General features: G+C 36.9%; 2 protein-coding genes and 2 pseudogenes across 2 annotated transcripts; all 4 read left to right on the forward strand.

Moving 5' to 3' along the window:
• Positions 1-4,466: 4,466 nt before the first annotated feature.
• Positions 4,467-5,823, forward strand: LOC121263043 (protein PHOSPHATE-INDUCED 1-like). The gene has a single exon (XM_041165819.1). It carries the CDS (start codon positions 4,708-4,710, stop codon positions 5,662-5,664), a length of 957 nt encoding a protein of 318 aa, XP_041021753.1. The 5' UTR covers positions 4,467-4,707; the 3' UTR covers positions 5,665-5,823.
• A 4,950-nt stretch (positions 5,824-10,773) lies between these two features.
• LOC121263041 lies at positions 10,774-11,979 on the forward strand (annotated as a pseudogene).
• Positions 11,980-14,203: 2,224 nt separating this feature from the next.
• Positions 14,204-15,424, forward strand: LOC121263042 (protein PHOSPHATE-INDUCED 1-like). Its single transcript, XM_041165818.1, has one exon. It carries the CDS (start codon positions 14,314-14,316, stop codon positions 15,268-15,270), a length of 957 nt encoding a protein of 318 aa, XP_041021752.1. The 5' UTR covers positions 14,204-14,313; the 3' UTR covers positions 15,271-15,424.
• Positions 15,425-20,148: 4,724 nt separating this feature from the next.
• On the forward strand, positions 20,149-21,074 carry LOC121263052 (annotated as a pseudogene).
• Positions 21,075-24,859: the final 3,785 nt, after the last annotated feature.

Here is a 24,859-nt window from a genome sequence, read left to right on the forward strand (position 1 = left end):
CAGGGTACGTAGGCAACCCATTTGTTTTAGGGTGCAGCCCTTTTCCAATAAAAATAAATCTCCCCTATTCATATACTAATTTTTGAGCATGCATTTGGCTTATGTCTTTTATTATAATATCATTATGATCTCGAGATATATGGCCAAAAGACATAAGATGAGTCTCTTTTAGAGACATATGGCTTCATTTTGAAGCATTATGAGGACTGATATGAATTAGCACAGTTTTTGATCACATTGGTGCTAAGTTCATACTACATACTACCACATTGGTCGGAGGATGGGGATCTATGTCGATAAGGATATTAGCATTTGTAGCTGTGGAGTAGTCTTACATCGTTTAAGTGGTGTAACGATTTCCATGTTCGATGTTGATATTCTTGTTGGACCGGATCATGTTTTCTAAGGTGCTATCATTTGAGCTATGTATTTGTGTGGCCACCTATGTAGTCTAACCCGAGAGTCATTTTTCAAACAAGTTTTATTTTATAGCAATCAATATTTGCCCAAGTGGGAGAATGTTAGAATATTTTAAATATGGGCTTCATTTGATTGCACATTTTATAAAACGGGTTAGACATATATATAGCTCACAATGATATTTTGTTTTAACCCACTAAGTTAAGTGATCATTTGGGGTTTGTTGCACCTTAGTAATATAGGATTATATCCTATTTATATTGTGGTATAATTACGTATGTAGGCCTGGAAAATCAAGGGTCTTGATTATGGAATTTTTATAGACCCATATTAATTTGAGTCTTTAATGGGTGGACTCCATTAGTTTTATTTTATAAGAGGCTAGGTCCCTCCTCCTCTCTATATGTCCATTGGCTTGCCCCATTGATAGCTGATAATTTGTGAGGAGCAAGGAGGAGAAGATCTACCTATATGCATTCTGCAAACATGGCTTCCGCAGGTATATTTTCACCATTTTCGTTTTCAGCATTGCTATCTTAGATTTTGATTTCTAGCATGTATTTTCGTGTATTTTTACAGAATATTCATAATATATATAATCTACGCGAATGCCGGCCAATCAGTTCTGGTTTCGAATATTCGGATCTATCCAGATATTGGCCCGGGTCATAACCTAGCAGTTAATAACTTCTTGAAAACAATCGAGACCTTAATTAATATTTATATTAAACTAGGACGTTGTACATTACTTTTCAATGTTTCCCCTAGAGTTTTTACATGATACACACAAGACTGTTAATGTCTTATGGGGAAGACGTGTTGGTACTGACTTTGTGCATCAGGGCTTGTATTAACGATGATACAATCGCAATGTGAACGATGGAATAACTGCCTTGAGTATGCGCAGAAAAAGGAATAATAGAAAGTAGAGAACGTGAAGAGTGAAATCGTGGTTCTATTTCAGAAACTACCATCTCAGTGGTTCTATTTCAGAAAGTTAGATGGTAGTTTGAGGGTACTTTCTAATTTCTTCCCAAAGTTATTTATATTATATACACTCAAATTAATATGTATATAGAATAAATCTATTCATCATCATTTTTCTCATCATTCTTTCATCTAATGTTACATCATGGAATGATGAGAAAAGTTAAGGAAGATGAATTGCATTACTCATGTATATAACAACAACCATAGTCACGAAGTAAGTACTCAAACTCAAGATACACTCCGGAATACGTACGAAAAGATAATATAAATGGACGGAGAAGCGACAATGACAACTATAAGCCTTCGACATCACAGACAAAAAGAATCCACGATGAACATAAAACTTCGTCAACATTCTCTAATTCCATAAACATGACTCCTGAGGTTTTTATAGGTGGGTTGGATTCGTAGGACCTCGTCTATCAGACTACAAACCATGTTAAACTGTTTAATGGGTCGTGTCATGTCTCCAAAGTTTGAAACAAAGGCAGCTATATATGTATATCTCCAGCGATGAATTCCACCGTCAGACACGCTGCTGCACATAATATCTTTTGCTTCTAACGAGAATTTAGGGCATTGTAAGTAGACGTGCTGCCAAACGTTACGTTTGATTTGAATATATAACAAAAGGAAGCAAGAATCTCGTAATTAAATATGTTAATAGTGCCTCCCTCGTGAATGCCAGGGTTAGATTAATTTTAAATTTGACCGTAAGCTAGCTCGTGAAATCAGGTTGTGGATAGGATCAATGACAATCGCCTTTCCATCTAACTACATGTGACCATTTGTTTATGTGCCAATTGCAAATAATAGAAAGAGGCATAAAATATTTTGTTAATCAGTGTTTAATCATCATTTATCTCAAAAGTTTAAGCTGATGAGAAGATGTATATTTTATTATTTATTTTATATTTTAACACTCTCTTTCACATGGGTGGCTTAGAGCCAACACGTGAAGTATTTAATTAAATGGGGTAGAATATAGAATCAGGATTCGAGCTTAGGACCTCTACTTTGATACTATGAGTAATTATCACTTATCCTAACAATATACTATACTCTCTATTAAAGTATTATGTGTTATCTTGAAATTATTCGTGTTGTTAAATTCCTTGTCATGCAGATCGTAATTGGGATGTGAGAATGTTTAATTCACACGCAAAATTAAAAAAATTTTAATAGAGATTCTGTCCAATTACTTGATAGAATTTGATTGTCTAGTTATAGAGAAAAATAGATGCATTATTTAGGTCTTACATACAACATTAAATGATTCCCGTATAGGAGTTTTGGACAGTGTGAATCCTATATAAACATTTAATTAATGTTGTATCTATTTTTATTTGCATTGGACTATTTAATTCAATTAAGCAATTTGAGACGATCTCAATTGAAACTTAATTCTGTTACACTAATCAGAAAATATGAAATAGCTTACAAATTTGGAGGTTGTACTCCCATTATAATAGAAGATAGTAGTCATGTAATAGATGCCCGGCCACCAGTCCCTTGTATATTGTTTCGGCTAAAAGAAAAAGGTCGACCCCAAGTTTGCAATTAGAGCCCAACTAATCGAGCATGTGTCTAGTGCAGTGTTCCCACTGATTTCATTTTAATAATCTTTATGCCTTCTATCTTTTTTTAATCAGTAGATGCAAACATTTTAAGTGTTCCCTAGCAAGCACGATGCCACTAAGACCCAGAAATGGACCCAAACTCAGCCTGCTGTAATCCACCTGCCCTCGTGACATGGTAGGCCCTGTGAAGTGTGGAGGAAAGTAAGATTTCGTCTTTTAGTTCAGTGAATTGTTACAAAACTGGCTAGGAAAGAAATAAGCAGGAAAATTGGCAGGTGCCAACAAAAATAAGATCATATATATATTCTATTTAGTTTAAAATACTGGATTTTTTTTTATCATTATATTTTAAAAAATGATTAAATATATAAGTTAAATGATTATTAAAAAAAAAAAAAAAAAACCCCATGTTTTATACAACACTTATCTTAGTTGAAATGGAGATCATGGTTTCTATCTTGCTGTAGGAGGTTAGTCTAACCAATTTAATGTACTATTTGAAGGGAAGGGATCAAAACCAATCCAATGCTTCATTCAATTGGGAAATAGGTGATAAGGCTGGACTACCCAGTGCCAGCCTGGCTTGATAGCTTGACCCAACTGGACTGGATCGCACCACTAAAAACCCCCAGCTCACTCTCACGAGTTTCGTATTTCTACCATAATTTTGGCAACGTTGCGCGTCACCTCACATCGGATCCCCACTGTCGTCCTGCCAAACGCTGACCGCCAAATACCCAACCTAACTCTGATGGCCAGTTGGATCATTCCACGTTTCCCAATACAATCAATTATATTCATTCAAGGTAGCCTCCAGCCTGTACTCCTCCCAGCGTCTTCTTTTCTACGCTCTCTCATTGAGGTCCTTTTCACCCTTTCCTGCGCGGAGTTGGGAATTGGGATAATTTCGTCAATAGAGAACTGCTGCATTCTGTAGCTGAGCTGTGATGCTTTTTTGTTTTGTAGTGAGGAAAGGGTTCTCCTGCTTTTCGAGCTCACGAATCCACGGATTATCTCCTGCTAATCCCCTCACGCTCCGCAATTATATTTTCTGTTTTGAGTCATGTAATTTAGGTCTCGTTTGTTTTCAAGAAACATCTCATCTCATCTCATCTCATCTCAATTCATTATTACAACTTTCACAAATTTTCACACAAAATAAAATAAATAATTCAACTTTTTCAAAACCCAAAATAAAAATAATATTAAAAAATATATTCTAACAATATTTTATTCAACTTTTTAATTTTAATTTTATCCCATCTCATCTCATCTCTGAAAACAAACAAGCCAGTAATTATTATTTGAGCGACAAAATCCATATTTATGTGTTTGGAGCGTGGAGACAGGCGGGTGATGATAGCGTGAAAGAAGCATTTTCTCTGTTTTTGAGATAATGAAAACGCGCTCGGGAGTACCGTTGGAGGGATCTCTTTTCGTTACTTACTGGCCAAGTCGCTACTCGTAAATGGGAAAGCCATCTCCCATAGACGCATCGATACACGCACTGTCTTTATCGCTCTTTCTGAGCAGATTCCTTCGCTAAAACCAAACCCCCCGCTTTCTTTAATTCAAAATTACAATCTAATAACCAGCTCCGTCTCAGACCTCTATATAAACACACACCACTTCTTCATTCTCCATCCCAACACGAACACCAGCAATTATCAACTTCCTTCTTTCTTTTATACATTGAACCTATTCTTTTTAAAAAATAATGGCCTCTTTTGCTTCTTTTGTTCTCCCAAAACTACTGCTTATAATCTCTCTGTTCCAAATCTCTTTGGCTACGAGAAAGCTTAATGGGCTTGTGCAAGACAAGCCTCAGCTCTTGCAATACCACAATGGCCCTCTTCTTTCGGGCAGGATCTCCGTTAACCTCATCTGGTACGGCAAGTTCAAGCCTCCCCAAAGAGCCATCATCTCCGATTTCATCACTTCCCTTTCATCTTCAGCATCCCAAAATGCCCAACCCTCTGTTTCCACATGGTGGAAAACCACCGAGAAATACTATCACCTTACCTCCAAGAGACATTCATCTCTTTCTCTCAATTTGGGAAAGCAAATACTAGACGAGAGCTACTCCCTGGGAAAGTCACTTACAACCAAACAAATTATTGAATTGGCTTCCAAGGGGGACCAAAAGAATGCTATCAACATTGTTCTCACTTCCTCAGACGTGGCCGTTGAAGGTTTTTGCCTAAGCCGATGCGGTACTCATGGCTCTTCATTGGGGTCAAAGAGCGGTCACATCAATGGCAAGAACTACAAATTCGCGTATATCTGGGTGGGTAACTCGGAGACACAGTGCCCTGGCCAATGCGCCTGGCCATTCCACCAGCCCATCTACGGACCACAGAGCGAACCCCTGGCCGCCCCCAACAATGACGTGGGTCTGGACGGCATGGTTATCAACCTGGCTAGCCTCTTGGCCGGGACCGTGACGAACCCATTTGGCAACGGCTACTTCCAGGGCCCGGCCGAGGCACCTTTAGAGGCTGCATCGGCTTGTCCAGGGGTTTACGGCAAAGGAGCTTACCCAGGTTATCCGGGAAGCTTGTTGGTGGATCCTACGACGGGAGCTAGTTACAATGCACATGGAGGTAATGGGAGGAAGTACTTGCTTCCTGCTTTGTATGATCCGTCTACGTCATCTTGTTCGACTCAAGTCTGAGAAAGGAGTTGGGAGATTAGTATGTTTAGGGCAGCTTATGGAGACGCTATATAGAGATTTCTAGATACTGTAATTCATTTATTTGTTATATTGTTTTGGTTTTCGAACTAATAATAGAAGAGAGCAAATTACTTTGGTTTGCTTCATATTTTTTGCATCTTCTCTTTTTGGTAAAATTGACATCAATCAATAAAAAAAAAAAAATCGTTGGGAATGGGCCAACAGATTAAAAAAAATCGATTAGTGAGCGCAGAATACTGGAAAAAAGATTTGGCTCTGTACCGAAGGGGGCGGCCAACTATATCATCCAAGAAAACCAATAAAAACAAGCATATATACCAACCCAGAAGCTAGTACTGGGACGACTTGACCAATGAAGACGGGGCGGTCCGATTAATAGGAAGAAAGAAAAAAAAAATAGGTGATTTTCTTCTAATTTTTGTGCCATCGTTTCGCAGTTGGTGTTCTTGTGCTCTCTGAAAAAGGGCAACCTAATTTATCAAGAAAATAAATGAAACAGGATAGAAGTGTTGTAGTCTACAGTCAAATTTTATTTGAATTGTTATATTTGTTTTACATTAAAATTAATTTTATAATATGAGTTACTATGTTAAAACCACATTAATTTTTTAAGTTTAATTGCGACTAAATCATTTCTCAATTCAAACATTTATTATCATAAAGTGATTCATGATACTGATTAATTGACAGTAAACATGTTAAGTGAAGACCACTTACTAAGAAAACTAATAGTTTGTGTTAATTTTAAAAAGTTGCACAATAGTCTGAATGGGAGAAATAGTCACTTCTACTCATTAAGGTAGTTCAAGATCTCAGATGAGATGTTTTGAAACCTATAATGGCGGTCTGAGGCAATGGCATGATACCCATACATGCAACTATAGTAGTCAATAGAAAATAAATATAAGAAATATAAATACATATATAAATACATATTTACGTGATTCAGCACAATGCCTATGTTCCTTGATTGTTTGGAGTACAAATGGGGGCCTAAGACCTCTTTTATGAAGAATATCCTCTCTTTGAAGCTCTCATCATTTGGTTGAAGATGATCTTTGTGTTTTCGTAATCGTCGCTTAGCTGTTTGGAAGTCTCATTTCCTCATATCTCAAACCCTTTTTTATTCTGACCGTGCTAGTGGTAGGTGAGGAAATCGATTTTATGTCACTCATTACATGCTTGTCTAACTTGCGTTCCTCCCCATTTGTTATTTTTTCCTCTTTTACCTTTCTTTACTCTTTTTATTTGATATTTATTTTTCCTTATCTCCTTTATATCTCTTCCCACTTGTCTCTTAAGGGTGGCCCTTTAATTAGCTGGGCCTGATAGAAGTATAATCGCTCTAATCCGGTCCTAGGGAGGTTATAGACCAAAAATTTCAGTCTATCATTTTTGTCGAACCGGACAGTTAGTCATCAGTCCGATTCGGTCCAGGAATTTTTTTTCCTCTTTTTTCTTTTATTGACAAAAATATTAATACAAAAAAAATAATTAAATTAGTAAAATTAAAATCAAGTGATATTTTTAACATTTTATATATGGTTAATCAATATTCCTACTATTTTTATCTCTTTAAGCTTGCATCTCTAAATTTTTCTTATTAATCTTTAGTTTACTTAATAAATCGTTAAAAAAATAACAATTTACATCCTAAATTGCTAGATTTAGGATTATATCACTTGTCCAATTTTTGTATTGATATTATATAAGGCAAATTTCGAAGACTTGCAAATTGAACAACCATTAGTTTTAGGATTCAAAATGGTATTCCCTTCTTCTTTATTTTGGTGGCCGGAAAATCACAAATGAATGTTAATTATAATGAGCCACTTATTGAAGAGAACTTTGGCATATGACCTTAGGAAATTAGGGGAGTAAATTTAAATTGAAAAATCGGACCGGACCAGTTTTGAACCGATCTGCTTGAATTATGCAAACTAGCCGAACCGGTCCGGTTTCAGTTCTACAATTTCTAGGACCGAATTGGACATGACTGGTTGGGAAAAAAATATATAAAAATTAATATTTTTTATATAAGTTTTATACAAAATTACTATTATACAAAATATTTTATATATAATATATAATTATATGTGAAATTTTTATATATAATATATATAATTATATATCATATATGAAATAATTTCATATTATAATTTATAAATTATAACATAAAATGTTAATCTTAAAAATGAATATTTGTAATTTGTTTGATCATATGTTATTAATATAATTATATATAAGATAATGTTATTATAATTTATAAAATAAAAATTCAATCTTAAATATGAAAATTTAATTGATCATATGCTTTAAACATAAAATATATATATTAAATTAAATTATATAGCTATACTAATATATAAGTTTATAATTAATACTAATAGTCTAATATACATTATAGTTATACTAATATATAACTAATACTAATCACTATAACTAAATAACTATAGTCTATTAAATATATTATAGATTTTAGTAGTGTAGATTTTGTAATAGGAATAGATTTTTTGAAACATTTTTTTTTATTATTAACAGATTTTTATTTTTTAATGACAAATTTACATTTTAAAAAATTGGAAAACCAGACCGGACTAGATCGAAAACTGGTAAAATCGTAGATACCGATTTAAGTGGATAACCGGTGATTGATATGTTTTGAAAAATGTAAAATTATTACCTACCGGACTAGGTAAAACCTAGACCTTACCAACATGGGTTTTTTTTTTTTTTTTTTTTTGGTATCAAAAGAAACTCATATATTTCATCTTTCAATAGTAAAACCAGTACAATTTGAATCCTTTGAAACTTGTAAAAGAATACAACCTGAACATCCATCTAACAAATGGGCTACCCAGCATGGGATTTTAAACTCATTTTTCTTTCAATTTATAAAGCCACTCATTTTTATGGAAATGAAAACAGGACACGTCAAGGTGGGCAGTACTCGTTGTTCCTGTCGAGGATAAGTTTTGGACCAATAGTTAATAATTGATTGGATAACTTAATTCAGTATTACATTTGATAAAAATCAAAGGAAATTGGAAAAAAATATAAAATGACACCAAGAATTTACATGGGAGGGGTGATCACGCTGCGTGTAAATGACTTCAAAAAGAGCTCGAGTGGCTTTAGAGCACTAGTAGTAGTGAACAATGTCATATTTTGATAAAAATTTAACTAGATTGTATAAAAATTTACACTCAACAAAGTTAAAATATTTTTTAACTTTGATCATTTTCACTAGTTAAATATGTTGAGTTCAAGTTGTTAGAAAAATATTATTTTGGCATAAAAAATTTCCTCTCCCGCGTGTTATTTGTTTTGTTCGAGCTCACAACTTCAGAAAATTCTTCTTCATCTCAAAAGTATAATTTTGCTGGAGTGCTTCAAGTTCTAATTCTGTAATATTATGATTAGTTGATGTCAATTTTTTCTTTTAAAATCTAATATTAACATTAGAAAATTAATGTATATTTTTTTAATAAAGAATAAATATTTAAATTAAAATTAAAATTAAAATAAATGAAAATTTCAAAATTAATATTTTAATAGAATAATGATAGATTTTGAGAGTTTGTTATTTGGTATTGTTTAAAAGTGCCTAGCTAAATTTATAAAAGTGAATTTTTTTGTTAAACTTTGTTGAATCTACTACTAATGTTCTAATAGACTAAATAAATAAACAGTAATTTTAACCCAAAATTTATTTACTGGCCAAGGGTGTAGCTAAATGTTATTTTTACCGTAAACAATTTTTTTCTCACTGCCTGCTGTTCCTCCCGTGTAAGAAGAAAAGATAAAGAAAATGTCATCTTATTACTGCGCAAGAAGAGAAATACGAAGGAATAACAACTTCAATTTATGCGTTTTTTTTTAAATTAAAAAAAAAAGTTAGAAAATTAGGTCCGTTAAGAATAATATAAACGTTAAAAAATATTAAAATTAATATTTTAATAGAATAGTGATAGATTTGAAGAATTTATTATTTGATATTGTTCAAAACTGATTAGCTAAATTTATAAAAGTAAATTATCCAGTCAAATTTTAGTTAGATTTTCTTGAGTTCACTACTAATACTCTTAACATCTCAGGACTATTACAACATAAGAAATAATATTTATAATTATGGAGTTCATAATTATCGCGTAATGTGTTTGAAAAAATGAATACATACAATACACATTAAAAAATAATAATAATAATAATAAATATATCTCCTTATAAAAAAAAAATATATTACATGACGCTCAGCGAACTACGGCTATCTAACGTTACTCAATAACACATCCGGTAAGCGTTTTTGATCCCCGGATATAGCTGGCCGCTTTCGTCCTCTTCCATTACTCAAAGGGGGCACAGTTTCGTCCTCTTTCATTCTAACGAAGCTGGGTTTTGTCCCATTACCCTAATAGCTGGCCGAAAGGCGGAAGCTGTTACGTTCTGTTGACTGAAAAGTAGATCGATGTGGCTGAAAGCGAACTATACGGCTCGCTAAATTCGACTTAAAAATAACACGAGCTCACTGATTGCTGCTCATCATCTACGTATACTATAATTTTTTATTTTTTTTTATTTTATTTTTATTAAACTTATTGAATTTTTCAATTCATCATTCATATGTTACATATTTGATAAAATAAAAAAATAAAAAATGAATATAAGTTTTCTTTTTCTATTTCTTTACATTTTCAGATTTTTATTGTTTTGAGTTAAAATATCAATATTTTGTTCTGGTTTATCTTTTCTATTTTTGAATGAATTTTTCACTTTTTTGTGATTCCTCGTAGAAGTCAAGACCAGTAGCACTCATTTTTTGGGTCCCCTGCTATTGGCTGGCCTAAACCTGTAATGTTGGTGATACTTTATTGACTCAATATAAAGTAGATTATGCCGATCGCGAGAGTAGGTTGCTCACAAATCGTTTTTTTTTTTTAATTAAAGATAACGCGTTACCTAGGGCTGGCTGGCATCTCACTCTCCAGCAATATTAATTATCATTTTCAATGTCTAATGCCTCTGTTCGGTCCTTCCTCGTAGTTTCTCACCCGTGCTTTTGACCCCTATATATATTCCTCCACTTGCTCCTTTTCTCCACATCTTAACTCCGCATAACTTTCTCTTAATTCTTACCTCATTTTCTGCAGTTGCTAACCCTGTTTCGGAGATTTCTATCCATAAATTTATAATGTCGTCTTCAGTTTGCGCCATTCTATTACTTCAACTACTCCTGGTCATCCCCTCTTCCATTTCTGCTTGGCGGCAAGGAGACTCGTTGAGTCGGATGAAACCCAAAACACTCTGCTTTTCCAATATCACAATGGCCCTCTTATAACTGGCCAAATTTCTATAAATCTGATATGGTATGGCAAATTTAAGCCATCTCAACGAGCCATTATCTCAGATTTCATTACATCCCTTTCTACTTCCAATCCCACGACGGCGCAACCGTCGGTTTCCAAGTGGTGGAAAACCACCGAAAAATACTACCACCTTGTTAACACCAAGAAGCCTTCCGCTCTTGTCCTCTCATTGGGTATCCAGATGGTCGATGAGAGCTATTATCTGGGTAAATCACTCTCGAATAAGCAAATAGTTGAGTTGGCATCGAAGGGAGGCCAGAAAAATGCCATTAACGTGGTTCTGACCTCAGCGGACGTGACCGTGGAAGGGTTCTGCTCCAGCAAATGCGGTACCCATGGATCTTCCAAGGGTGAATCCGTGAAGGGTAAGACCTACAGGTTTGCTTACATTTGGGTTGGCAATTCGGAGACTCAGTGCCGGGACAATGCGCGTGGCCATTCCACCAGCCCATCTACGGGCCCAGAGCCCACCTTTGGTTGCTCCCAACAACGACGTGGGTCTGGACGGCATGGTCATCAACCTGGCTAGCCTTTTAGCTGGTACAGCCACCAACCCTTTTGGTAATGGCTACTTCCAGGGTCCAAAGGAGGCGCCACTCGAAGCTGCGTCGGCTTGTCCTGGTGTGTATGGCAAGGGAGCCTACCCCGGCTATGCTGGGGACCTTTTATCGGACCCCACAACTGGTGCTAGCTATAATGCAAATGGTGCTAATGGAAGGAAATACTTGCTTCCAGCTCTGTTCGACCCGTTTACCAAAACCTGTTCGACTCTGGTCTGAGAGAAGATCCTGTTACGTGCAAAAACGTTGCCCATTAATGTATACATGATAGTGGACCGTAGAAAATAGAGATAAGAAAGATATTTGATTGTTTAATTCATTATTTATTTTGTGATCCCATGAAATAATAAACATTTCCATTTAATTTATTTCTTTTTATCGTGCCCAAAACCTAAATGAATCCTAATCTTAAGCGACACATGCCAGTCAAAACAAAGAATGCTAATAATGTTTGCAACTAGTCTTTAACCAAAACCTGTTCGACTCTGGTCTGAGAGAAGATCCTGTTACGTGCAAAAACGTTGCCCATTAATGTATACATGATAGTGGACCGTAGAAAATAGAGATAAGAAAGATATTTGATTGTTTAATTCATTATTTATTTTGTGATCCCATGAAATAATAAACATTTCCATTTAATTTATTTCTTTTTATCGTGCCCAAAACCTAAATGAATCCTAATCTTAAGCGACACATGCCAGTCAAAACAAAGAATGCTAACAATGTTTGCAACTAGTCTTCAATGAAGTTTTCTTCTATTTACAAATTTACAAACCAGAGAGACTCATTAAAATTTTTCAAAAAAGTCAAATATAAATAATTTTTTTACTGATCGACAATATGAAGAAGGTAAATGGTCCTTGCAATAAGTGATTTTTCGTCCATTATTTAAGATCACATGCCACCTAAACAACAGTTTAGCGTCCAAGTCCTCCACCACCTCCATTTTTATGACCATCACGCAAGGTGCGTGTAGACTATGCACCTCCCTTCTGGACGACGCTGCACGCTCAGATTTGTTTTCTTCACCATTTTCCCTTAAAGAGTTCTTCCTTACTTATCCATAACATAAGAGATTATTTTCAGACTAACTGTTTTTATTAAAAAAGTAATTTTTTTCACATGACAATCAAATTTATACACAGTTTTCACATGTGTGTAGATCGTATTTAGTTGTTAAATCAATCTCAACTCATTACAAACTAATCATTAATGAGATTTATTACTTTTTAAACTTCTTATACAAAAATTAAATTCATCTCAACTTATTTTATACATTTCAATCTAAAAAGTTAAATACATATCAACTTAAAAAAATTAAACACATCTCAATGAGATCTACAAAATGTTATTATTTACAACTCAACTCAACTCAACTCAACTCATATTTATATTCAAATGTAGCCTTATAACAGTGTTTGATGGGAAACTTAATGGAATGACTTCTTACTCAATCATATAATAAGAGACTGTTTCTATTGAGAAAAAAAAAAGTGCATGGATGAAATCTTAAAAAAAACAAGTTCTAAATTCGCAAATAAATGTTGTAAAGACGGTACGGATTGGTTGGGAGCGATAATGAGTTGAGTTGGTATGGATTAATCCCGCACAAAGTGAATTCCAGCTGTAGCCCCTAGAAGCAAGGTTTTAAAGCGCCATGTCAATAGACACTGTGAGTGGACCACAATACAGGAAAAAAAATAAAACCCCACCAGCTTGCCAGTGCACCATACGCTACGCACCATTATGCCGCCCATGCACCCTGCTCAAACCCAATAGGCAATGCATTGCTTGGACAATAAGTTCGCCTATGCTCCACGCGCACCTCCACCCCCCCCCCCCCCCCCCCAAACACGTTAGTCCAATATCCTGACATCTCAGTATGTCAGCACCAAGCACCGACCATCCTTCCTCGACTCTGGAGTTTCACCAGGCCCACCTTTCCGAAATTATAAACAATTGGTGTTGGTGTCTCAGCTTCTTCTAATCTATGACATTGTCAAACTTCTACCAAAATATATATATATATATATATATATGAATATCTATATTCGAGATAATTATGAAGACTTTCGGTATAAAACTAATAATTTGGAGCTATGGGTGCTTGGTGTGAATTATGGAAAGGGTAATTTATTCAGTCAAGGAATGGTTAAAAAAAGTATCGGCTTGGCTGAGCTAAAACAGCTATGAGAATAACAGATATATAACATCTTAAAAAAAAAAAAAAAAAAAAAAAGATTCACCTGCCCCGTTTAGAACGTTTATAGTGGTTCCTAAAATAAATCCAGACCAGTAGCACTCATTTTTTGTCCCTTGCCATCCTCCTCGTCTTTGCCCATTGGGCAATCTAATTAGTCCTATTCCTCTTAGCTGTTTAAGACCTGTAATGTTAGTGATATATTGTTGACTTAAAAGTAGATTCGGCTGGGAGTGCCACGGACGAATTGATTAAAAAAGCAACGCGTTACCTGCTGGCATCTCACTCTCTACCAATAAATTTCACTTTCGAATGCAGCTGCCTGTTCGTCGTCCCTTCCTAGTTGTTTCTCATCCATGCTTTTGACCACTATATATATATATCTCCCCCAAAACTCATTCTCCACATCCCAAACTCCATCTGCATAGCATTCTCTGCTTTCTAATCATCTCATCTTTTGTAGTGTGTAACCCTCTCTGAGATTACAATCCTGAAATTTACAATGGCATCTTTGGTTTACATCAATCTATTACTACAACTACTCCTTCTCATCTCCCTCTTCCATTTCGGCTTGGCAGCGAGGAGACTTGCTGAGTCAGATGAAACCCAAAACACTTTTCTCTTCCAATATCACAATGGCCCTCTTCTTACTGGTCAAATCCAAGTAAATCTGATTTGGTATGGCAAATATAAGCCCTCCCAACGAGCCATCATCTCAGATTTCATTACCTCCCTTTCTACTTCCAAGCCCACCACGGCGCAACCTTCAGTTTCCAAATGGTGGAAAACCATCGAGAAATACTACCGCCTCGTCAACTCCAAGAAGCCCTCCGGTCTTGTCCTCTCATTGGGTTCTCAGACGGTCGATGAGAGTTACTATTTGGGTAAATCACTCTCGAATAAGCAAATAATTGAATTGGCATCGAAGGGAGGCCAGAAAAATGCCATTAACGTGGTTCTGACTTCAGCGGACGTGACTGTGGAAGGTTTCTGCTCAAGCAAATGCGGTACCCACGGATCTTCCAAGAGTGCATCCGTGAAGGGTAAGAGCGACAGGTTTGCTTACATTTGGGTTGGCAATTCAGAGACTCAGTGCCCCGGTCAATGCGCATGGCCATTCCACCAGCCCATCTACGGGCCCCAGAGCTCGCCTTTGGTTGCACCCAACAACGATGTGGGTCTGGACGGCATGGTCATCAACCTGGCTAGCCTCTTAGCCGGTACAGCTACCAACCCATTTGGAAATGGCTACTTCCAGGGTCCAAAGGAGGCGCCACTCGAAGCTGCATCGGCTTGTCCGGGTGTGTATGGCAAGGGGGCTTACCCTGGCTATGCCGGGGACCTCTTGTTGGACCCGGCGACTGGTGCTAGCTATAATGCAAATGGTGTTGATGGAAGGAAATACTTGCTTCCAGCACTCTTCGACCCCTCTAAGAAAACCTGTTCCACACTAGTCTGAGAAGAGATCTGCCCAAATATCGGTTGTTAGTGTATACAATATAGTAGACAGTAGACAAAAGAAAGATCGTTACTACTCCTAGTTTGTTTTCACAAAATTCTTTTACATATCTTATTGATATGATGCTTAAATAATAAAAAAGTAAATTTCTTCATATGCTATGTTCAATCTTGGGGTTCTTTTCAATCTGTTTCTCTCCATTATTCCAAAAAAATCCTAGCCATGAAAAATAAGGCTCTATTCTAACAGCGTTATAGGGTCCCCCAAAATTCCAAAAGAATATCAATGTCAAGAATAGCTAAGTAGTAAGTACACATTATAGATACATGCTAACTTTATATATTATTTGGGGTCCCAAGTACGTGGGCGCCTAGGCCCTCCCATATGAAGAGATCAAGACAACCTTTGTCCGGAAACATTTTTAAAACCGTTCTTGAAGAGGGTAAAAAGGCCCAATCTAAGAGTTCGAGATCCTACGATCCAAAGGGAGGCCCATCGGTCTAGCAAAGTGAAAATGACAGCCTTTGCTGGGCTTGTCCCATTAAGTGAGAGGCTTGTTCGTCCCGGCCCAAGACTAATGAGACGTCGACAAAAGTTGCCAGAGGTGACATATGACGACCTGTCAGCCGCCTCGAATCATCACTAGCATGTAGCTACCAAGAATCGTGTGGGAAAAGCTATAACCACCATTCACTTGGAAAAAGGAAGGTGGGTGCCGCTAGGACAAGCAGAAAAGGCACAATCTCCTTAAGTCCCTAGATAACAGCTGTTAGGAAGCGTGTGGGAGAGGTAACCATGATTCCTACACTGAGGAAGGAAAGGTGGGCACCGCCACAGTATGCTGAGAGGCAACTGAAATGATGGTTGTGAAGCAGTAGCCGTGAGAATGTGTGTCAAAAGAATAACCATGGCTCTCATCGCAAAGAGAGAGAGAGAGAGAGAGAGAGAGAGAGAGAGAGAGAGGGAGAGGGACTCGTCGGACCTGACTAAGGGGGCACCGAGACGTGAGTCAAAGCTTAACACCGTATTAATTATTTTTCTTAGGGTATCAAGCCCCCTAACTGATTTGCGTGCATGAGGCACAATGAGATAGCTCATTGGGATGTAAGCAACAGAACTCCAAACTGCCTAGTATAAAAGCCTAATCAAAGTAAGATCAAACTCACAGAATTTAAAATGTATGGGTAAAGTAAACACTTCCTAAAAAGAAAAACTAACTTAAGCATCAGAGGGTCCCCTGATCACCCTCAAGCTCCCTTCTTTATTTGTATGTTTGTAGGTCCTTTAGTCCACCTCCTAACTGTCCTCATCCACCTCCTAACTGTCCGAGGAGTCCTCCCGATAGGTACAAAATACGTCCAAAATAGTTCTCACAATTAATTGATAACGGTTTGGTTCAGATACAGCTAATGCTGGGCAGTTGGCATAGAGTTCAATTTGCGATTGCTTCTCATCTTTTTTCAATGTTAAGGGTGGTCCAATACATAAAGCGGCCCATCCACTCATAACTCAAACCACGAGCCATAACTTGGAACATAAGTGCATCATTGTTCCATGTGTAAACCAATAAATAACACTCTTAGAATGTCACCCACGTATTTTGCTACACGTAGCTAGCTTACCATTAAAACAAATTTATATAAAGGCAAACCTCAAAAGTCCGATTAAAAACTTTTCCATTAAAAATGAAATAAAACATGATAGATACTTATCAAGTAATATTTATACACACACATATCCGGTCAAAAGTGATATGAATTAATATATTTTGTTCATTTTTTGTAGGGTTCTTGTCATTTCTTTTCTCCTAAGTAGTATTTGGTACTATCAACTCTTAAATTTGTAGGAGATGTGTATCGCTCATAACTTGGTATAGAGAGAGAACCTCTTCATTCTCTCTAGAAAATTCCATTACTTTGAGTGCTTTCGTCGAAGAGGAGGATGGAGCTGTGGCTCTTACAATAAAATAGCGGATTCGTGTCTACAACTTCTGCTCAAATCATGGATGAAGACTTGGGAACTTCAGAAGATATACATCTGCAGATGAAGGCTCTAGCTCAATCAAAATCTCTGCCAATAACTCTAGCACGATAGCAGCCTTGTGTTTAGCCTTTTACTTTGTAATTATACATTTCTAAAGAGATAGAAAGTTGTATAAATGATATACAACCACACACTAATTTGGTGTGGTGAGATTTCTTCATCTATCCAATTTTGTCTATTTTCTTTTTGGTACTAGAGTAATACAATGTCTTCCGCTTCTCTCAACGTTGGCAATTTTGTTACCCTCAGGCTCAAGCCTGAAAATTATCCTCTCTGGCGTGAGCAAGTCCTTGCACTTACTGAAAGTCAAGAGCTTACAAATTTTCTCACTGGAGAAAGCCAATCCCCAGTTATTGTACTTCTAGCAACCGATGGCTTTATTATTGCCCCCAATCCAGAATACAAAAAATGGAAAATAGCAGATCATTTACTCCAAGGTCGGATCATTGGAACCTTAGCAGAAGAGGCTCTTGGTCATGCTATTGGCCTTGATACCTCAACACAGGTTTGAGCAGCTCTCAAGGAAGCCTATGCCTAGTGCTCATGAAGTTTCTCTCAATGAATACCTTCGAAAACTCAAGGTGATATGTGATAGCCTTGCTGCTATTGGACATGTAGTTAGTGACAAGAACAAGGTTTTTTCCTTACTTACAAGACTTGGTGCACGGTATAAACCATTCACTACCTCGATGCTCCAGCCACCAATGCCTTCTTACAGTGAAGTAGTCCCCTTACTTCAAAGTTATGAGACTCACCTCAACCTTCATACACCAGATTCTCCACAGTATACTGCCTTCTATGCAGAAAAAAATGATGGTAAACCTTCCAACAAGAGTTCAAGGCAATCCAATCATTTCTCCTCCCAAGGTCGTGGATTTGCCATGCACCACCATTGATGTGCGGGAAGGCAAATGACTGGCCGCAAATCAGCCCATATGTTGTCGTGCTTTCTATTATATTATCGTTTTTTCTAACTAATGATCTTGGAAAAAGGATTACGGATCTCTCCAAAAAACATTTCAAGATAACAAACTGGAGCACACCCACTACCATCACCACTTCCAACGGATCCATCACCACCTACAGTGGTTCCATAGTTCACATAACTTTGCGAACTACTTATTTCCGTCTTTTAAGACATCGTCCTCTTTGTAGGGCATGGGTATGGACTAAGAAATTGGTTCCAAAACTTTTTTTTTCTTTTTTTCCACCTTCTTTGCACTGTAGTTTTTTGTATTGGGGCGTTTGTTAGGGAACCCAACTCCCTCCTCATGTATCATCCTTTTCATTTTTAATAGAAATTTGCTTGCCTAGTAAAAAACAAAAAAAAAACTCTTGGGATTTCAGCCGTAGTCTGTCGATCAGCAATACCATTGGATTCTTTATCGTCAAGCTGGATTTGTAGCATTGCCACTGGGCTTGTTAATTCCAAGGTCTCGATTAGTGGATTTATATTAAGTGAACCCCCAATTTATATGATTGCAAGACTGCGAATCAAAAGAGAGAGAAGTGGGCTTGGATCCCTTCATGATTGGACTGTAATGATTATAGGCCGCAGAATCGATCTGACAATTGGGCTCAGATCACTTTATGAGATGGACCTTAATGGCCTATTCCAACTTGTTCTGAGAATGTGAGTACGAGTCACGACTCTTGAATCTTCGCGAAGTATGGAACTGCCTTCTTTTTGTGTATTTCATCTTTAAAGTCGTTTGTCTATCTTTGCACGTAGGATAATGCTATAAAATCCTTCGTTTGTGCGTAAGAGCTTTTTTCGTTGTCGATCGAAATATAGACGAATTAAACAACGTGAACTATTCTTTCTGAGAGCTGCTACATAGCATCCACTGTAGTGGGTGCACACAATGCATTCACTACGTAGATGCTTTTGGTCCATGTATTTTTTTTTTCACTAGACGGCTTCTCTCGTCTCTCTTATCCCTCCCATCGTCTCTCTCATCTCAACGCTCTTTCTCTCATCAGATCTTTCTCTCCTCGACTCTCTCTCTCATCTCGGGCTCTCTCTCTCTCCTCGACTCTCTCTCTCCTCGACACTCTCTCTCATCTCGAGCTCTCTCTCTCATCTCGGTCTCTCTCTCCTCGACTCTCTCTCACTCATCTCGATCTCTCTCATCGTCACTCTCTCTCTCCTCGACTCTCTCTCTCTCATCTCCGCTCTCTCTCTCATCTCGAGCTCTCTCTCTCCTCTCTCTCTCTCTCCTCGACTCTCTCTCTCATATCGAGCTCTCTCTTTCCTCAACTCTCTCTCATCCCTCATGCTCTCTCTCTCATCTCCGCTCTCTCTCTCATCGTCGGTCTCTCTCTCATCAACTCTCTCAGTCTACAATAATTTCAAATTTAAGAGATAAATATTATAGGGTGTTTTCATCATTTGACTTATGTCACGTAAAGTATGCAATAGCTACACTCACTATGGTGACTTCTCCCCAGAAATTTTTCATTCTTTTTTATATAGTAAAGACGTTCTCACTAGAATAAGCAAGAGAGGGATCTATTACCGAGGAGCTCCATTAATTCCTTTGAGGCATAATCCCCCTAGAACCGTGTCTCCCACGAGGTACTTATAAAACGAGAGAATCAGATCAAATCCTTGATGTATCTATACATCAATTATGAAACATAATAAGAGTCGACAAGTACTCCTTCCCAGGATACAGCTGCCACAATTAAACTAGTCAAACTCACGTCGCCTCACCACAACGTGCCTCTCACTCAGACTTCAGCCCAGCTAGCTGTTCGTACGCGTTGTACGTATGTATGTATATAACACACTCCCACATTCTCCTCAGCAAGAAATACCTAGCTGCACTCTCAATGGCTTCTTTTTACCGCTTCTACATCCTCATCTCGCTTCTCATCGTTTCCTCTCTACCTAACCCTGCCATCACCACCTCGCACTCGCGCATGCTCTCTTCGGTAAAACAACCACCAATTTTCCTCAAGTACCACGACGTCCACTTCCCAAGGGAAACATTACCATTAATCTCCTCTTGTATGGGAAGTTCTCCACCGCCAAATGTTCCATACTCGTCGACTTCGTACTTTCTCGTAATGCCCGCAAAACCCCACGTCACACCTTCGTCAAATCGTGGTGGAGTACCACGAGAAAATACAAAGGAGGCCCATGCGCCCTCGTCCTTGGGAACCAAATGCTTAACTAGAAATACTTGTTTGGAAAATCGCTGACGAACGAGCAAATTACACTTCTGGCTTCCAGACCAGCAGGTTGCAAGAGCAATGCCATAAACGCCGTGCTTACCTCGGCTGACGTAGCTGTTGAGGAGTTTTGCATGAGCGAGTGCGACACCCACGGGTACGTGTCGTACAAGAAAGTCAAGTACGCATACGCCTAGGTGGGTAATCTGGCAACCCAGTGCCCGGGCCAGTGCGCTTGGCCATTTCACCAGTCGATATACGGGCCTCAAACCCCATCGTTGGTTTCGCCTAGCGGAGACGTCGAGGTCGATGGAATGGTTATCAACCTGGCAATAGTATTCGAAGGAGCGGTGACGAATCCGTTTGATAACGGTTACTATCAGGGACCGTTGGAGGGGTCGTTGGAAGCGGTGTCGGCGTGCACTGGTATATTCGGGAAGGGGGCTTTTCCAGGGTATCCAAGGGAGGTATTGGTGGACAAGACGATAGGAGCTAGCTTTAATGCAGTCGGGCTGAACGACTGCAAGTACTTGGTGCCGATGATGTGGGACCCTCATACCTCCAAGTGCAAAACGTTCGTATGAGATATGGATGCATGTCAAGAACGTATTTTAGAGTTGCGTGTCCCAAGTTAAAATGTACAAGGAAAGATTATATTCATATTAATTCATTTTTTTATCTCCTTTTTTTATGAATCTATATATCTCCATTCAATCTTTGATTCAATTTCGTATTTAGAATAGTACTAGTTTGGTTTAGATCGTAATGGTTGTGATGATTGTTTCTTGATCATCATGATAAAATTATAGACACACACACACACATATATATATATATATATATAGCAAGAAAAACACATGCTCAATAAACTCTGTATATGAGTTCATTTTAGTTTTTTTTATGCTAATTAACCGCACTTTTACATAGTTTGTATAACTCAGTTATTAACAAAGATGATATTATTATCATCATATAATATAACACCCTGGTCCCAAAAGTCTAAGGAGTTAGCTCGTGTTATCTAAAATCATATCTCATAACACATTTATATATACTTCAAAGACTCCATAAAATATAAATTTATTTTTTTAACACAAATATATATGTTCCTCCTCAAAGACACCAAAGAAATACCTCAACATAACAAATTCAAATCTCCACAAAGACTCAAAAACATCCATGTCTCAAAATATCCAAAATAACATAAAATAATAAATCTACTAAATAGGACTCTCCAACAATTACTTGTACCCTTTGACACTTATCCTCTACGAACATCAAATCTTGATAATACTTCATACTTTTGATTTCCAGCTGAACCATCACAATTATCAGAAAAATATTGTGAAGATAAAGGGTAAGTTATCAAAAATTCCGTAAGTAGAGAATATATACTAGTATGTAAACATGAGCATTTACAAAATTTAGAATGCAGAACAAAATATTTTTAATTTCAAAATACAAAATCATAACATGTTATAAAAACTATCATAGCTAAAGTTAAAAAATATTCTTATTCAAAAGTCTCATCTGGCATAGCATAACTGAACATCGTCATCATTATATCAGAATAGAGGTCATGCTTAATCTCATGGTAAGGTTATGCATCTATGCATTGCCAAACAAAACATAAATCACTATATCACCAAAATGGTGTGCACTCATACAAAGACCACTACTATCACACATGGCAGGGCCGTATACCACTATTATTACTCGTGGCAGGGTCATATACCACTATTGTTACCCGTGCTATGGTTGCATACCATTATTATTACTCATAGAAGGGTCGTATACCACTATTATTACCCGTGACAGGGTCGTCTACCACTATTATTACCCGTGGCAAGGCTGTATACCACTATTATTATCTGTGGTAGGGCCGTATACCACTACTATTACCCGTGGCAGGGTTGTATACCACTATTATTACCCGTGGTGGGGCCTTAACGAAATAGATCAAAAACAAAACACCAGAGCAACAACAAAATCATATACATAATTAGAAAGTAATGTTAAAGGTTTTCAGATGCCACACCATATCAAACTGAATACTAAACGAATTCATATCATTTTCACAATATCAAAAACAGATTAAAGCATCTTTACTTAATCAACGCAAAAATTTTTAGTTCTCATATTCACTCTTTTTGCACAGTTCAGAAGCAGAATGTCAAAAATAAGCTCATGTCTATACCAGTCATGACAAAAAATAATTTCTTCTTTTATAAAATTTCATGAGTAATGTAAAACACACGCCTGAGGTTGTTTTCACATTTCATTTCCAAACATATCGTGCACATTTTTCAAAAGAATCAAAGTTAGTCCATCATTTTATACAAAGTCTAGCATGAGAATTCTGCTTACCTAGACTTTTTAACTTTTTTAAATCTTTTCACAATAGCACCAACGAATATTAGTCATCATCTTTAAAATAGATACATAATTTATTTAAATCTTCTATTTAAACACGTATTTTGATATTTAAGATTGAAATACTAAAATAACCTATTTTTTCTAAAAATCTAAAATTTTCATAACCCTAAAATATCATCACTTTCTAATTTCATCAATATCCACTTAACTTTTTTGGCTAATATATTGAACTCTAAATTATTTATGTAAGATAAAGTGTATGTCTAACATATTTACTCAATTAAACTAAGCCAATGTAAATGACACAACAAGAAATCTGTCCTTTTGTGGAGAGGTAAGTTCACCGCAAAAAGCATGTAAATCGCCACAATATTTCACCCAACCTCAATTTGTTCACGGCAAACTGGTCGAGAAAAACAAGTCTGGGTTGATCAATTGCGGTGGCCTTTGACAATCGTCGCATAGAAGATCTTTTGCCGCGACTGTATTCGGTCAAAAATAATAGTTTGAAGAGGTATAAACAGTTTTGGCGCTTGATTAGTTCTCCGCAAATAACTATTTCCGGCGATTACTACGGGCCGAAAATAATTATTTTCTGCGAGAATTACTCGCCGGAAATAAAGTTAAGCATTTAAAAAAATATATGGGGCGAATCCTAATTCGCCGCAAAGAACAATGATCCCCCAAAAAAATATAAAAGCATAAAACCGTATTCATCAAAATCCAAGCCATGCACTAAATTTATATTTCAAGGAAAATCTATAAAAATCCAAGCATAATAAAAATACCAAAAGAATAAAAATAAATGTCATCTAAAAGGCAAACATCATATAAAAGTTAAGATGCAAACATGACACATTACAAAATTATTCTACTATATATTACAAACATGCAAACTACAGAGCCAAAATTATTCTGCAAAAAGTTGAAGATGCAAACATTGAAATTGAATCATACAAACATTAAAAAAAGCCAACTTATTCTGCTATATATTACACACTACAGAGCCTAAACCAGAGTCCTCAAAATCATCAAAATCCTCAAGATCATCAAAATTATACAAGAATTACAAGAGAAAACAAAAGTGAAATGAAAGTCTCAAGATACCCAACCAGCAAAACCAAATTGAGAGACCAAATCAAGTTCGGTGCAACTGAAAGTAACAGAATTTCCAAGCTCCTGCAGATGATCACCTTGAGCTCTAATATTAAACACCAAGATCGATCCTCAGACTTATGATTGAAAAACTGAGGCACCTGTTCTTGCCAAAGCTTGTGTTTCTTAATAGAATTTTGAAGTTGACCAACCATCATCGGAAATGAGACTTTAATATACTGAGAGTCAGTAAGAACTTCTTAGCATCACTCAGCTTGCATCTTTTGAAATTGTGTGGTGCAGCAATGGGCTCTAAGGCTTTCTTTAGCCATTTAACCCCATCAATCAATGAACTACATAAGGGACCAGAGGCACATTTATGGGGAAGTTGCTCTGCAACCTTCATCAAGCTCTCAACATCCTAAATAGCAGGAGCACCAGAGCAGAAAGTAAATTCTCGACATCAAGCTCTCGACAACCTTCATCAAGCCCTCGACATCATCAGCCTCCCCTGGCCTTGAGACATCAAGTCCTCTAATAAAATAATCCATCAAACAAAGTAAATTCTTACATGCAGCCGATAATCAGTCCTCACAGTTAGGATAACAAATATAACATAGAACTTTGAAAAGTGAAGAAAACATTCCCTTACTTCCACTCAATTCTGTTTTTAAGCTTCTTTTCTATGAGACCAATTCCTTCAAGCACATTTGTTGTATCATATATCCTCCCCTTTTGCACCTACATCATTAATCTTCAACTAACAGCACATTAAAAATAATTGATATGTTTGATTTAGATCAACTGCTTTTGGGGCCTGAATAACGGTCACCTCCAAAGTTTCAACTGCTTTATTTAGATCAAGAATACCATCTTCAGCATGTTTGATTAGATTGAT

Source organism: Juglans microcarpa x Juglans regia, chromosome 4S (genome assembly GCF_004785595.1).
Source record: "Juglans microcarpa x Juglans regia isolate MS1-56 chromosome 4S, Jm3101_v1.0, whole genome shotgun sequence".
Lineage (NCBI taxonomy): Eukaryota > Viridiplantae > Streptophyta > Magnoliopsida > Fagales > Juglandaceae > Juglans > Juglans microcarpa x Juglans regia.